The sequence below is a fragment of the Silene latifolia genome, chromosome 7 (genome assembly GCF_048544455.1).
Source record: "Silene latifolia isolate original U9 population chromosome 7, ASM4854445v1, whole genome shotgun sequence".
Lineage (NCBI taxonomy): Eukaryota > Viridiplantae > Streptophyta > Magnoliopsida > Caryophyllales > Caryophyllaceae > Silene > Silene latifolia.
In genome coordinates, this window is record NC_133532.1 from 5,460,217 (window position 1) to 5,474,827 (window position 14,611).

General features: G+C 37.3%; 1 protein-coding gene across 3 annotated transcripts; it reads left to right on the top strand.

Annotated features, from left to right (window-relative positions):
- Positions 1-1,421: 1,421 nt before the first annotated feature.
- On the top strand, positions 1,422-8,150 carry LOC141591477 (uncharacterized). Of its 3 annotated transcripts, none has more exons than XM_074411822.1 (4): positions 1,422-1,586; positions 4,949-6,540; positions 7,112-7,228; positions 7,309-8,150. In XM_074411822.1, the coding sequence occupies exons 2-4, from the start codon at positions 4,951-4,953 to the stop codon at positions 7,996-7,998; spliced, it is 2,397 nt and encodes a 798-aa protein (XP_074267923.1). In that variant the 5' UTR covers positions 1,422-1,586; positions 4,949-4,950; the 3' UTR covers positions 7,999-8,150. The 3 variants fall into 3 exon arrangements, with proteins under 3 accessions (XP_074267923.1, XP_074267924.1, XP_074267925.1); XM_074411823.1 differs by having other exon boundaries at positions 1,444-1,655; XM_074411824.1 differs by having other exon boundaries at positions 1,444-1,586; positions 4,905-6,540.
- The last annotated feature ends 6,461 nt before the right edge of the window (positions 8,151-14,611 follow it).

Genomic DNA, 14,611 nt, shown 5'->3' on the forward strand with positions numbered 1-14,611 from the left:
GAGCATTCGCTGAACGCCACGCCTTGAAGTCGGGGTCGGTGTCATCGGGTTTGGAAATCGTGCCATCTATGTAGTCGAGTTTCCCTTTTGCAAGAAGAGCAAGACGGAAACAACGGGACCAATCATCGTAGTTTTTACCATTGAATTCGACATGGGTAATTTTTATGCCCGGATTTTCGACCGGAACTATCGAGTATGAGGAATGGGATTTGGTTTCGACAATTGTGGTGTCTGTGTTCGTCATGGAGGATGATGAACACGGCTGAATTTGGAGGCGATTTTTGTGGATCGAAAAAAAAAAAATTAGGTTAATTAACCTGTGAACCTGATACCATATTAGAAAACCAAAGTATCGTAATAAGAATTGTATTAATGTTATTCTGTGCTTACAAAAGAATGGGTTTAGCTATTTATACAGCAACTAATATAGCTTATTTACGGAAACAATTGTCTAACAGCTATATTTACACAAGGAAGGAAACAAGATCAATTGAGTATATTGCAACGGTCCTTTGGAGCGGCTATTATGTTTTCTTGCCTTGTTGGGTAACGGTTCACCAAAATCACCAATGTCATACAAGTGGATTCGAATCTACTATTGATCATTAATACTAGTAAAATCGTGACGGTTAGTTTCTCTTAAAACGGCAATATATGGAGTTGTTTGGTTATCCACTAAAAAATACGGGAAGTACAATTCATGTGAATTGCAAAATGGGGGACTTGTTTGGTTACCTCAATTCACATGAATTGGAACTTCCCATGAATTCTAATTCCTCCATAATGGAGGAAGTTGCTTACCTAGGTCCCCCTAGGTAAGTTGGAATGCCTACATGAATTTCAATTCCTATATGCAACCAAACAACATTTTCTAATTCACATGAATTCTAAAATCATGTGATTTATCACTTCCTAGGCAATGAAAATTCCTACATGCAACCAAACGACTCCTATGTTCTAAATCTAAAACGCGTTAAAATACTACATTAACCTTAGGCACACATAAATGGATGGCACAAGAGTTCGTTATTTCCGGGACATTCTGCCTTTTGTTTTATCCATTTATTTGACCCCTTTATAAACTAGAATTTGTAAAATCGTGATGTTCTATCGTCGAGTAAAAGATCAATTTTATTAATTTACAGATATGTAAAAGACGCTACAGAAAGGTGTTAATATAAATCGGGTCATTTCTGAATTATTCATAATTTAATAAAATTGAGTTAAATTAAATTGAATTAATCAAGAGATGGTGGTAAACAGGTCTCTCATGTAAGGTCTTACTACTCTTACACATATCACAATCAGACGTGGTAAACAGGTCGGGTCAATATGAGTCGGGTCATTTCAGGTTAGGAATGATTTTCTAATCTGTTACACTATTTACTCGTATTATCAAGTTAGTTAGAAATAACTGAATAATGGTTAGTTTGCGAGATACCCATTCGAGGCAGATCGAATACGGCCGGGCCAATTCGAGTTGCGGGTCAAATTCCTAATCAAGAAGAAACGCACAACAATCCGATACATCCTTTGATTATTTGTCTTCACTCCAATTCAATTTCCAGTTTCCACCATTTTTACAGGTTTGTTCTTCTTCAAACTTCGTCTTCATCGCCTTCTTAGATCTCACATCTCCGTTACTTTTCCTTCAGGTTTCTTCATTTTCTTGTTTTTGTATGTTAATTTATTGTTTGATTTTGCTCAGCTTGCTATTTTTCAATTTATAATCTTAATTTTGATATATTTCTCAGTTGTTATCGAAATTATTCTGATTTTTTTTATTGAATTGTGTGATTTTGATTTTGATGATACGATCGATTGATTATTTGTGCTGTATCATCATGTGAATCGGATTAATTAAACTGTGTTTACTGTATAACCCTAAATTAGCTGATGAATTTAATTCCTGTAGTAAGACAATTGAATTTTGATTCTAGTAAGCTGTCGAGTTGAATGTTGTGTTATGTTATGTAATTGTGTGAGGTAAATGTGGAGAATTTTGCTCGAAATTCGATTGATTTTCTGCTGATGATTAGGTGTTTGATTAGGATGAGACTTTGATTTGTATACGATTTCGCGAAAGATATTGCTGAAGAATTGATATTTTTAGATTAGTGCACAGTTGTGGAGTTGGATGTTAAGTTGTGTAATGTGTGATGTAAATGTGGTGGAATTGCGCGAAAGTCTATCGATTTTCTCCTGATGTTGAGGTATTTGATGAGTATGAGGGCTTCGTTTATGTATTGGAGGATCTTGTGATGTTAATTTTCGCAGTGGGGTTTTTAATTTAGTGTGCACCTGTAGAGTTGGATGTTAAGTTATATAATGTGTGAGGTAAATGTAGAGAATAATTGCGCAAAAAACAATTGCTTTTCTACCGATGGTTAGGTATTTGATGAGGATGGGGTCTTTGATTTGTATAGGGTTTTGCAAAAGATATTCGGGAAAAGTTGAGATTTTTAAATTAGTTCAGAGTTGTGGAGTTGGATGTTAAGTTATGTAATGTGTGAGGTAAATGTGGAGAATACTTGCACGGAATTCGATATATTTTCTGTTGATGGTTAGGTATTTGTTCTGAATTGGACTTTGATTATGTATAGGAGGAATGTGATGATTATTTTCGCGAAAGATATTGGTGAAGAATTGAGATATATGAATTAGTGTACATGTGGAGTTGGCTGTTAAGTTATTCAATGTGTGAGGTAAAAAAGTGGAGAATTTTGCGTGAAACTCGATATATTTTCTGCTAAAGGCGAGGTAGGACTTTGATTATGCATTGGAGGACGTTCTGATGATTAGGTTCGCGAACGATATTAGTCAAGAATTGAGATTTTTTAATTAGTGCACAGCTGTGGAGTTGGATGTTAAGTTATGTATTGTGTGAGGTAAAATGTGGAGAAATTGCACGAAACCCGATTGATTTTCTGCTGATGGTGAGGTAGTTGATGAGGATGGGACTTTGATTATGTGTAGGAGGATCTTGTGATGATTAGTTTCACGATAATTATTGGGGACAAATTGAGATTTTTTAATTAGTGCACAGCTGAGAGTCGGATATACACAACATTGCCCTTCGAGAGTCGGGCACCAAATATATATTGCAGCAACTGGCGAGAATTACACTGAATAAGGTTAGGGTACAATGGAAAGAAGCGTGAACAGTTTAGTTTGCCTGGGAATTGAATTTGGACTACTGTGAGATATTTGAGCAATGGTGAATTCTTGTGCTACAGAATCGCGTCCGTGTGAGGGAGAATACGTACTTATTTTTTGCCTGAGATGCTTCCTAAGGTTGCGTACAACCAGACATCGTAGTACAAGACCCCATACCTTGTCATAGGCAGGAAGCCTTTCTAGTTCTAGGGTTGTCTTCGTTTTGCTTTGTGCAAGTTAGAGTGTTGATTTTGATGTTGACTAAGCACGTAAGCCTGTGGATTTATTTTGGCTTTAACTTGGCCTGTTGTGGACTTGTGGCTATATCGTAGCTCTATTTACAACAATACGGAGTAATACGTTTTGCAGTGTGGTTTGATGAAAGATGTTCTTACTTTTATAGCTCTACTGGCAGCTACACTGCGTTTCTTAACTTTCATTTAAAGTTCACTGCTTTGTTTTATTTTGAAGACTAGAAATTTTATTGTTTGAGGTTCCATGTCTTATTGATTGGGAGTAAGACTCTTGAGAAACCATTTGTGAGACATAACATTTGAAAGGTCTCACATAAACGTTCACTGCTTTGTAAAACAATTGCAATTGATTGAATTCTGATTCCAGTAAGCTGTAGTGTTGGATGTTCTGTTATAATGTTATGTTAAGTTAAGTTGTGTTATATTATGTAATTGTGTGAGGTAAATGTGGAGAAAATTGCGAATGTCGATATATGTTCTGCTCATTGTGAGGTATTTGCTGTGGATGTGGCTTTGTTTTATGTACAGTAGGTTCTTGTGATGATGAGTTTCGCAAAAGATATTGGTGAAGAATTGTAATTGGTGCACAGATGTGGAGTTGATTGTTAAGTTATGTAATGTGTGAGGTAAGTGTGGAGAACTTGCGCGAAACTCGAGTGATTTTCTGCTGTTGGTGAGGTATTTGTTGAGGATGAAACTTTGATTATGTATAGGAGTTATCTTGTAATGATCATATTATTGTGAGAGATGTGGGTGAAGAATTAAGATTTTTTTTTTTTTTAAATTTGGGCAAAGCTGGGAGTCCGATATACACAGCATTACCGTTAGAGAGTCAGACACAACATAAACATTATGGTGAGAGTTGTGCTGAATACGGCTAAGTCGCAGTGAAAAGAAGGTCCAACAGTTTAGTTTGCCTGAAAAATGAGTTTGGACTAAGATGTTGGACCAAATGACCAATGGTTAATTGTTGTGCTCTAGTATTGTTTTATTTTTAAGACTAGAAAGTTTAGTGTTTGAGGTTCCATGTCTTATTATTCAGAGTAATACTCGTGAGAGACAATCTGTGAGACTTGACATTTTGAAGGTCGCGCATTAATAATACTTGTATTACCCATATCATGTGAAAAGTCTCACATTGAGAGACCGTCTCACATGATACTTGGTGTTCTTTTCATTACTTCATTGAAGCTTAAAACCTCCGGAAGGACCTGAACTGTCAAGAAGATTGATTATCAGGCATTAGAGCACGTGGGCACGTTCATGATCTTTTTGTTCTGGATCTCTCCTCTAGTCTTGCTTTCGCATGATAGGTGGTTGCATCATGATCTGACTATAACAATATCGTCTCTAACTGTTTATATTAAACCATATATGCTCAGATATGACAGCACTAGTGTTTAGGTGCACGGAGTTTGTTGTGACAGTAGGCGAAAGGGATTATTTCCACTGTTTTGTGTCCATTTTCAAGTTCCTTCTGTTTGTGCTTATCAGTGTTATGGAAGCTGTTTCGGTAAACTTATGCTGATTTTAAGCAGGCATGGTTGGTACCAGAAGAAAGAGGTCTGAATCGAAATCTAAAGCACTTGCTGCAGTGCCTGAGGAGCCTGAGCCTTTGCAAATCATTAATGCTGAAGCAGTTAATGGTCCGTCTGATGATGAGTTAGAGAAAAATGATATTTTGGACAGCGGAGTTGAACCTGTATACGATGGTGGGTATGACAAGGAAGAACAAATGACGGATAAAATAAATGAGGAGGAAGAACTTGAAGAGGAAGTAGAAATGACGGATGAAGTATATGAGGAGGAAGAACTTGAGATCAATGATAAAACATCCAACGGCAATGAGGATGTACATACTGAGGATGAGGAAGAGGTGGAAGATGAAGAACCAGTAAGCGATGGCTCTGACAATGAAGATGTGCTTACTGAAGATGAGGAAAAAGAGGAAGGAGTTGAAGGAGAAAATGAAGATAACGAAGAAGAAGAACAAGAAGAGGACGAAGTAGAAGAACAGGAGGAAAACGAAGAAGAACCGGACGAAGACGAAGTAGAAGAACAGGAAGAATACGAGGAGGAAGAAGAAGAGAACGAAGAAGAGGAAGAGGAGGAAGAAAAACTAGCAAGTTGTGGCTCTGACAATGAAGATGTGCATGCTTTTGAAGAAGTGGGGGCTGACGTAACTGCATGCGTTATGAATACTAATGAAGTCTTGACTTCTCCTGGACATGTAATAGTTGAGAATCTGACTGACAATCTGAATGATGAGAAAGAAGCAAATGAGCCGATGGCTGAGGAGCCAATTAGTATTCCAGCAGAAAATGGCGGAGATAAATCTATTGAAGAGATTGCAAACACTTTTGTTGAAGCGAAGTCTGTTGCTGAACAAGGCAGTCAGCCAAAGACGAAAATTATAAGAAGAAGATTAATTAAGAAGAATACATCACTTGGGAATGAGGGAACTGATGTATCATGCAAGGCAGGAACATCAAATGCTGCTAATCCACTGTCTTTGGAAGATGATGAGACAGTAGGTGTAGCAAGCGAAGAAGGCAAAAACGAGAAGGGAAAAAATGAGAAGAAAGTGGTAAGAAGACCGATAGTTAAGGTCAATAAGAAACTAAATAATGTCAGGAAAGAGAACCAACATGGCCAATCTGGTGCGCAGACAGGCAGTGTTGAGCAAAAGCCTAAACTCGCAAATAATGAGCCTGCGAGTAAAGAAAACAAAAGCTCTGAGCAAGAATTTACAAATGAAGAAGTGGAGAAGTCTGAAGCGAGGTTTACTCGTAAGCAGAAAAATAAAAGGAAAGTGGAAGAAGGCACACAGATAGTACATGCCAAGGACATAGATGAGCCAGAATCATCCGAAAAGGGCAAATTGGGGAAGAGAGTTGAAAGTCAAGGAATGATCTTTATGTGCAGTTCTGATACCAAAAAGGATTGTTTTAGATACAAAGTTTTCGGGCTATCTGCTGCCAAGAAGGATCTTGTGTCAAAGATATATAAAGGCATGAGACTGTTTTTATTTGACGTTAATCTTAGAATGTTGCATGGGATATACAAGGCTGCTGGCCCAGGCAGTTATGATATTGAGCCCAGGGCATTCCATTCGCGGTTTCCTTCTCAGGTTAAGTCTTCACTATCCAATGTCCTCTTATTTTCTTCATCTTATGGCCGTCTTTTTTGTTGGCTATGTTAAGGTTGGGAGGGGAGGCTTCGGTTAAGTGGATCGATTGAACAAAAGTACGAGACTTGATTCTGTTTGACTGTGACCATTGTTTTCATAATTAAGGATTGAACAAGTCTCTAAATCCTTGAATAAAAATGATCCAATGTTTTTTTTAAGTAAAAGTGATCGAATGTTTGATCATTAAGGATTTTAGTCTCTAAAATCCTTGGGAGTAAAAATGATAGATGCATGTACGTGGGTGCGTTCTTACCTGTGATGGGTTAATGTTTATTTTGACTGCTGACTTAGTGACTTGTTTTTAGATTGGCGATCTCGCTTATGGTATTTTTATATCGGTTTCAGTGGAACCAGTTTGCACCTTTTAGCGGTCTAGCCTCAGTCACTGCAGTATATTTGCGGTTAATCCTTGCAGTCTTGGACCATAAAATATGGTCTAAAGCAACGGTGCCCTCTACCTTAGCTAGCAAAAAAATATATAGAGAATAACTTTGAACACTGCCTCTGACAGGTCCGATTTACTGTCCTGAAAGACTGTCTGCCAATACCGGAGGGGAAGTTCAAAAAGGTCATCAAGGATAATTACTTCACAAATACGAAATTCCATTGCCAGCTGTCTAAGCACCAGGTCTGCTCTTACCAGTTTCCTTGTCTCCATGCTAACGATATTTGAGTTTCTCAAGCTCATTTTTGTTGTTTTGGCAACAGGTGAGAAACTTATGCAAGCTTTTCAATGAGACCGCCAAAAAATCAGCATTCAAACAAGGTGGTCCAAGCCAAAAGCCGAGACCTATCGACACTTCATCCACACGAGTGGACAGGAAGAGGAAACGGGTAGAAGATAGCAGAAGAGTGGAAAGGAGGCCTATTTCCTCCCAAGATCCCGGAAGGAGGAGAAGACTTCCGGAACAACCAAGCCGCAGTGGCCGCCCTCATATATTGAGGGGTCAGGAGGAAATGAGGCGTCCTATTGTTGTGAGGTCTCGTGAAGAACCAAGGCTTGCCCCTGTGGTCATCGATGATAGGTATCGTCATCCCGCTGTTATATATGACAGAGACGCCTACTTGCCACCAGTAGAATCATCGGCTCTATATAAGCCTTACCGGGCAGAAGATTCCCCGCGTTCTAGAACCTATTCTTACGAGAGAAGCCCGAGAATTGATCACTACAGAAGAGAGTCCGCTATAGATTATCGAGATCACGAGATTTCACGTCCTCGTGAATCAAGGCATTATGTTCAGCAAGATGTTCATGATCCGTACACAATCTATAGGGAATCCGGTGTGTACCATGAGCCAGTATATGACGGTTACCCTTCTCCTGAGCGACGGTCTTCAAAGTATTACAGGCCTTCTGATGAGTATCGTTCTCCCCTAACCGACCGCCGTAGGTATTGAACTATGTTATTGTTGTAGGAACATTCCATGTCATATGTGAATGTTTTTGGCTGTCAAGACAATTTTTCACAGCTGAGACATGTTAATTTATGTAATAATAAATTGTAAAATTAAGTTTTACATGGGTCATATGATTTTCAGGCTTTTTAGCATTGTGCTTTATTCTCACCTTTTTTTTTAAATCCGTCCGAAAATAATTAACTTCCATAATTGTACTTATTTCTCTCATAATTAACTTTAGTACTCAGTAATTTATAACTCAGAGAAACTCAATGTACCAAGGAAACCATCCGAAAAACACAGCATAAACCAAGAGTTTTGATTGTGAATGGTTAAATAAAGGATGTTTTTCTTCTTAATTAGTCATAAAGATTGATCCGACTCCTGCGAGATTTTTAATTCAAAATTCGTTACGCAATTTAGACACGTTATGAAAAAAAAAAAAAAAAAAAGCGTATATTTTGTTGATAGGATTCCATGGTTGCTTCATTGAGAAACTTGATTTTAAGTAATTTATTGTTATGGTCCGTTGATGCGCGCTTTTTTCTCTTGTGAAGTAGCAATCTTTCAATGCAGTTCTAGATACAACTTTTTTCAACTTGGGTTATATTGAAACAGTCTTTTTGTATTGTTAACATAAAGATAAGGTCGTACATCCGACCTCCTTACCTTGCAATTTGTGGGAACCATTAAAACATTGACGTAATGTTGTATGGTTTATTGATGTTCTTTTCTCTCTTTATATCATCACAACAATAGATTGGACCAAGTGAAAATTTGATGAGCAAGTTACATAGCATTGGATTCTTAACACTTTTATTTGAGTCTCTTAAAAGTGTATTGCGTGAGGTTAAAGCACCCATTTCTTCGACACACAATAGCTAGGCATGCAACTATGCAAGGTTTTTTGGGACAAACATGTTTTTTGTTAGAATAGTCCTTTTGTTATCTTAAGTGAATGAATGCCTTGGACAAGGACATAGCATATGTTCAAGGCCATTCCTTATTTTATTGGCCCAAATTTAAAACATGGTTTTCATATAGAATTAATTTTTTTGAGACTGAGCTGAATCGATTTAAATTGAGCTCCTATAAGAACGGAGTGTATTATTAACATTGGCGGCATTATTAGAAGAGGATATTCGAAACTGGAATCAATTATATAAGTTACTTTTATCTTAATTTTAATCAGTAAATTAAGACATCTTCGATGAGAATGATCAATACATACATGCACGAAACGTAAATTATTTTTTGGTTTGGAGTTTGGACCATCAAGGACAAGAAGATCAATCATATCATAGATCATAGGTACTTCATTTATCACTACCGAAAGTTAGTAAAGCGCTCCTACTCGAAGATGAACTAGATAATAAAGTGCCAAAAATCTAGCCAATTATATATCACGAAATTTTTCTTCAATTCATGGCAAAAAAATATTGGAGATTAGCTAAAAAAGTTTGTTTTTAATTTCATATATAGCACATATATATATGTTAATTTCAAGGTTGAATTTGCAAGAAGTCTTTTTTATCGTGATAGTAACTTGTTTAGATCCGACAAGATGATTACTTTAGTTATCTAGAAGATATTTTTTCATAACAAGCATATTCATATTATCATAGATAATACCATTTTTTTATTACTTTTGGTGTCATTTTAATCAGTGATTTGTAAATCACTTTATATAAAACGTAACCATTTTTTATCACTTTTGGTATCATTTTACTTGAGATTATTAAACTGCTTACAATTTATTTATTGGAAAACCAATTTTTCAGAAGCCTAGTTTTCTTTAAAATCTCCGTTATATATTTTGAAACATTGAAAAACAATATTTATATAAAATAGAAGTTGGTATCAAACTATAAACTAGAAAAAAAAAGGGAGACTTTTATATGTTTAGCATGCATTTGACATTACATATATATTTGTGAAAGGTTACTTTTATCCCTTTTGACCTACAAGATTTGAATATTTTTGGTCAAGATACAAAGTAAAAGGTGAACAAAATGTATGATATAAAATAAAATGTAATAAGATAAGGATTAGATAGATCAGATAAATTTGATGCTTGTAGGAAAGTTGAATTGCTAAGGCGATAAAATTCCAAGAAACAAAATCTCTGGTTAATTGGTTAGATTTATGAGTCAAGAATCAAGCTAAAGAGCCTTTTCATATTATCAACATATATTTTTTTTGTAAGTTTGACAAATGTAATACCAAAATTTTTGTAAGATGATTTTATAAGATTAGTTCAGATTTGTGTATTAAACATGTAATAGATATTTGACCATTATTCCAAGAAATGTCATCATTTTATTTTATTTCATACTTGTAACTCGTAAAATATAACAGCACGTTCCAAGACGGATACGTGTCGTCTTCAATTAGATTTTGTGATCTGTTTATTACTCATAAGTTAAATTAACTAGGAGTATGATACTCCAACAACATACATTTACATTTCACTTGATTCGGAACTCGGAAATTGACCTTTTATCTATCACAAATTCACAATCTCATTCTATTGTACACAAATTTGAAGATTATATATTTATATGTGGCATAATAATTTTACAACTTAAGTTAACAGTTCGTTTTATTGTAAACGGATAATGACCCTTTCACGAAATATAAGTGGGAGGCCAGGAGGGTAAGTAAGGGTATTCATTCACTATTTACTCTCATTTGTTGAGAGAGAGATTATCCATTTATAATTTTAGACGAATAATGTCCATCTAAAATAAGAATATGTGTTTGTTAAGTTAAAATCAACACAATTTACACACATTAAATGAATTTATGTAAAAAAAAAAAAAAAAAAAAAAAAAAAAAATGAATTTATGTAGCAAGCTGCTGGTGGCACATGGGAAGCTGAATGTGTACGTGACAAATGCACGTGTAAGATTGGTCAAAGTATGGTGGGCCTGGATACCTGGTGGACAGCACGTGGGTTGCAACTTCAACCCAAGCCCCAGCCCAGTCCAATTATTTCTGGCATTGTTCAATCGGTTTGTCTCCTTCATGTGTAAAATGGGTCACATAGTATTCTATTCCACAGGTAATGAGATCAGTTCATAGATTATACATTGTAACGTGATAACAGGATTGTCATTCACTAAGTACTTCATTTATCTATTTAATCCGTTTTTTTATTTAAGACTATATATCTGTCATAAACAAGAATTTGTCTTTTTTAGGACCGTTCTTTCATAAGACGGGTCAAAATTAAGTTTTTTTTTTTTTTTTTTTTTTGGTACAATAGAGGAGACGAGCCTCGATGAAATAAAAAGACTAGGTAGCTAAGATACGAGTGGTGGCGATCCCTTGAATGTCTTCCCTTAAGATGGTCCGACGTTTCAGAGGAGAAACATCCAGAATGATAGTATCTATCGACGAATTAACACCTTGATTCGCGAGCTAATCACTTACGCGATTGGCCTCTCTATAGCAATGTTCTAGCTTGATAACCCATGTTCCTTTCTTGATTAGCTCCTTGCATCGAATAACCAATGGTCGTATACTGTTGCTAGTAAGCTGATCTTCTTGAATTAATTGAACACGAGGTATTGTCCGTATTGATAATATGCTTATCTATACGGAGGTCCGCAAGAAATGCTAAAATTTCAGCCTGTATAGAACTACACACTCTACAAGAAAAGTAGAGACAAAAATAAAATTACCTGTTTCATCTCTAAAAATGCCAGCACAACCAGCTGGACCCGGATTTGCCTTGAGGCACTGTTTCTAAGAATAAGTAAAAGCTCAAAAGAAACGTAATTCTTATTTATTTTAGCTACAATTGTGTTGTGACAACTTAATAATTTTATAGGATGACAACTTTTTTTAAAATATATGCCGGAGGCAAAGTCATGAAAATGTGGTCTCATGATCCTATAGTTTTCAGCTTTTCGGTGATTATACATTTTTACCAGATAAAATACCAGTACATATAAAAATTTGTTGCTGATTTTACTTCAGAAAAACCCTAATTTACCGATTTGAATTTACATTTGAGATTTCACATGGTGATTTTTCCAACCACTAAACCACGTTAGTAAGTCATTCATCATTATTGTTAAAAATAAAATTATATAACTATTTATACATTCAAAGACTTTACAACAATATAATACCTATTAGTGTGACACCATCATCGACAACAATTTAATATAATAGCACTCCTAGTGTATTTGAAAACAATAATGGTGTTACGTCATTTTCTAAGAGATACAAAATTACGTTTAATTTGTGTGTTGTACATTCTACAAATGGATTTTGAATGGGGTAGCCGTAGCCCTCATATAGGGTTCACATTTGTATCACAAACTTTTGTTTAAGACGGTATATTAGTCTTAAACTTAGAACGGTTTAAATACAAATAAGATAGAAAGAAAGTATTTAGGGAATAACAAATTATCTTACACTCAAATATGCAAAATGATATACTACTAGTGTATTTAACTCGTTTTTATCTTACGATGGATATTTTCGTTTACCGATACAAAGGTGGTGGTTGTGTCCTATATTTAGAGATGAACAGAATCTGAAAACAAGAAGCTTTGGTTTCTTTTTGCCACATTTGGATTAGTGATTTGACTTGTGATTATATTTCAGGTGACAATTTTTAATTTTAATTGATGCTTTTCATGAGCATCTAATACTAATCGCATATAATACCCTCACTAAATTGTCAAGGAAAGGTCCTATCATATGTGAGATTCGCATGAACTCTGCCCTAATATTATACTCCCTCTATTTTTTTATATATGACTTTCTCACATTTTGAGACACTCACTTCTCTTTTCAATATCTCTTAATGTTCCGGGTGTAATTCCAGAGCAAGTATAGTTACCACCCGTGGCTTGTTGAATGATGTCTTGAGTTGGATTCTCCTTTGGTCTTAATCGTTCCTCTCGGCCTCTCCTGCAACAATGAACGAACTGAGGGCTTGGCTTTGTGCCAAGCGTACTCACTCCGACGCTCAAGTCAGTAAACTTAAGGGATAAGTTGTTACTTGGCTGAATGTATATTGTAGAGAGATAAGGAAGATATTACCAGATGAATAGTGTATTTAGGTTTAGTTGTGGATTAGTTGGGTCCTTTCCTCAATGAAGGTTGAGGAGTATTTATAGACTTTCACCTTTTGTCACGTAGTGGCCAAGTGGCCAAGTGGCTAGCAGGTGGAAAGACTGATCTACCCCTCGGCCGATGGAACCATGGCAGGCCGGCGGGCCCTGCTGACTCACCGCCGAGGGGTCTTGGATATGAGTACGCGGATATGTGTCCCGGCTGGCAGGTTGTCATGCCGAGACCAGTGGCGACAGCGATATGGGTCCGCATCGGCTAGGGCCGTCTAAGTCGTTGACTTCTTTGTTGATATCTTTGACCTTGCTCAATATGTTGACTTGGTCGTGGTGCGAAATATGCCCCATCAATTTGCCCCAGCGTAGTCTATGCCGTGGTATGGGCTCCGATGTATGCTGAGCGTATATTCTGCGCAAGTAATTTGTAAAAAAATTTCTCAGACGGCTTCTTCTGCGGCGGCTTCTTTTACCTCGGCTTTGGTCTTTCTTAGGCCGTACCATATCCCCCCTCCACATGGATGTGAAAAGGGCATCCGATGTGGAAAAGAAAGTGACGCTGGCCGAGACCAGGATTGAGTGTGCCGGTTGTTTTTGATTGCCCCGGCCGGCTACTTAGCTTGGTTGACCATGTGGCGGCGGAGAGAACGATGCTTGGGAATTTGTTTGAGGAAGGTGAATAGGCAAGGAGATATGAATAGGCGTGTTGAAGACGCTTGGTCACTGTTGCATTGATTGATGTCTAACTGTTGCAACGATTGACATCCCGTGGTTGCATGTCCGACACGTGTCTGCGCGCTGATTGGTTGATGCTTCATGGGCTGTTCGCTGATTGGTCCTTCTTTATGGGCTTTTCCCTATAAATAGGGCAGTTATTCCGTGAAATTGGCCACCAATTTCATTCTCCAAAATTTTCCTCTAAACTTTCAAGGGTTTCATTGTCTTCTAATTTTCGAGTTGTTACTCCGTGGTGTTTTTCTTCAAGGTAAACAAACTTTCCAATTTCTTAACTCGTAAGTTATTATTGTAAACATGTCTTCTCGCGATGCCGGGCCCAAAGAAACCGACGCGGGGGTTCCCCGTCGCGCCTCGATGAAGAGGAGAAGTTGGACGCCCTCCTGATAAGGCCTGGGGGCCCTAGGTCTCCTTCTCCTGAAGTCGATCCTCGAATTTTGGAGGAATGGGAGGATGACTCTGATGTCGATGATGACGCAGACGATTTTGGTGATGATGCTGAAGAGGCTCGTCCCAAAGAGGTGAGGCGGTACGTTATGGATCACGGTGACGTCTGCAAGGTACGCGTTGACCGAGCTTGGACACATAAGTTTGCCAGTTGTTCTGGTGAGAAATTTTTCGAGGGTCACTTCTTCTTTGGCAGGGGATACAAAATTGTTATCCCTGAGGAGGGCCAGGCCGTCTGTTGCCCTCCGCCGGGCCATACCGGCGTATACATGCGACATTTGGAGTACGGGCTCCGGTTTCCGCTGAATGAGTACGTCATGGCCATCATTAAAGCTATGAACGTC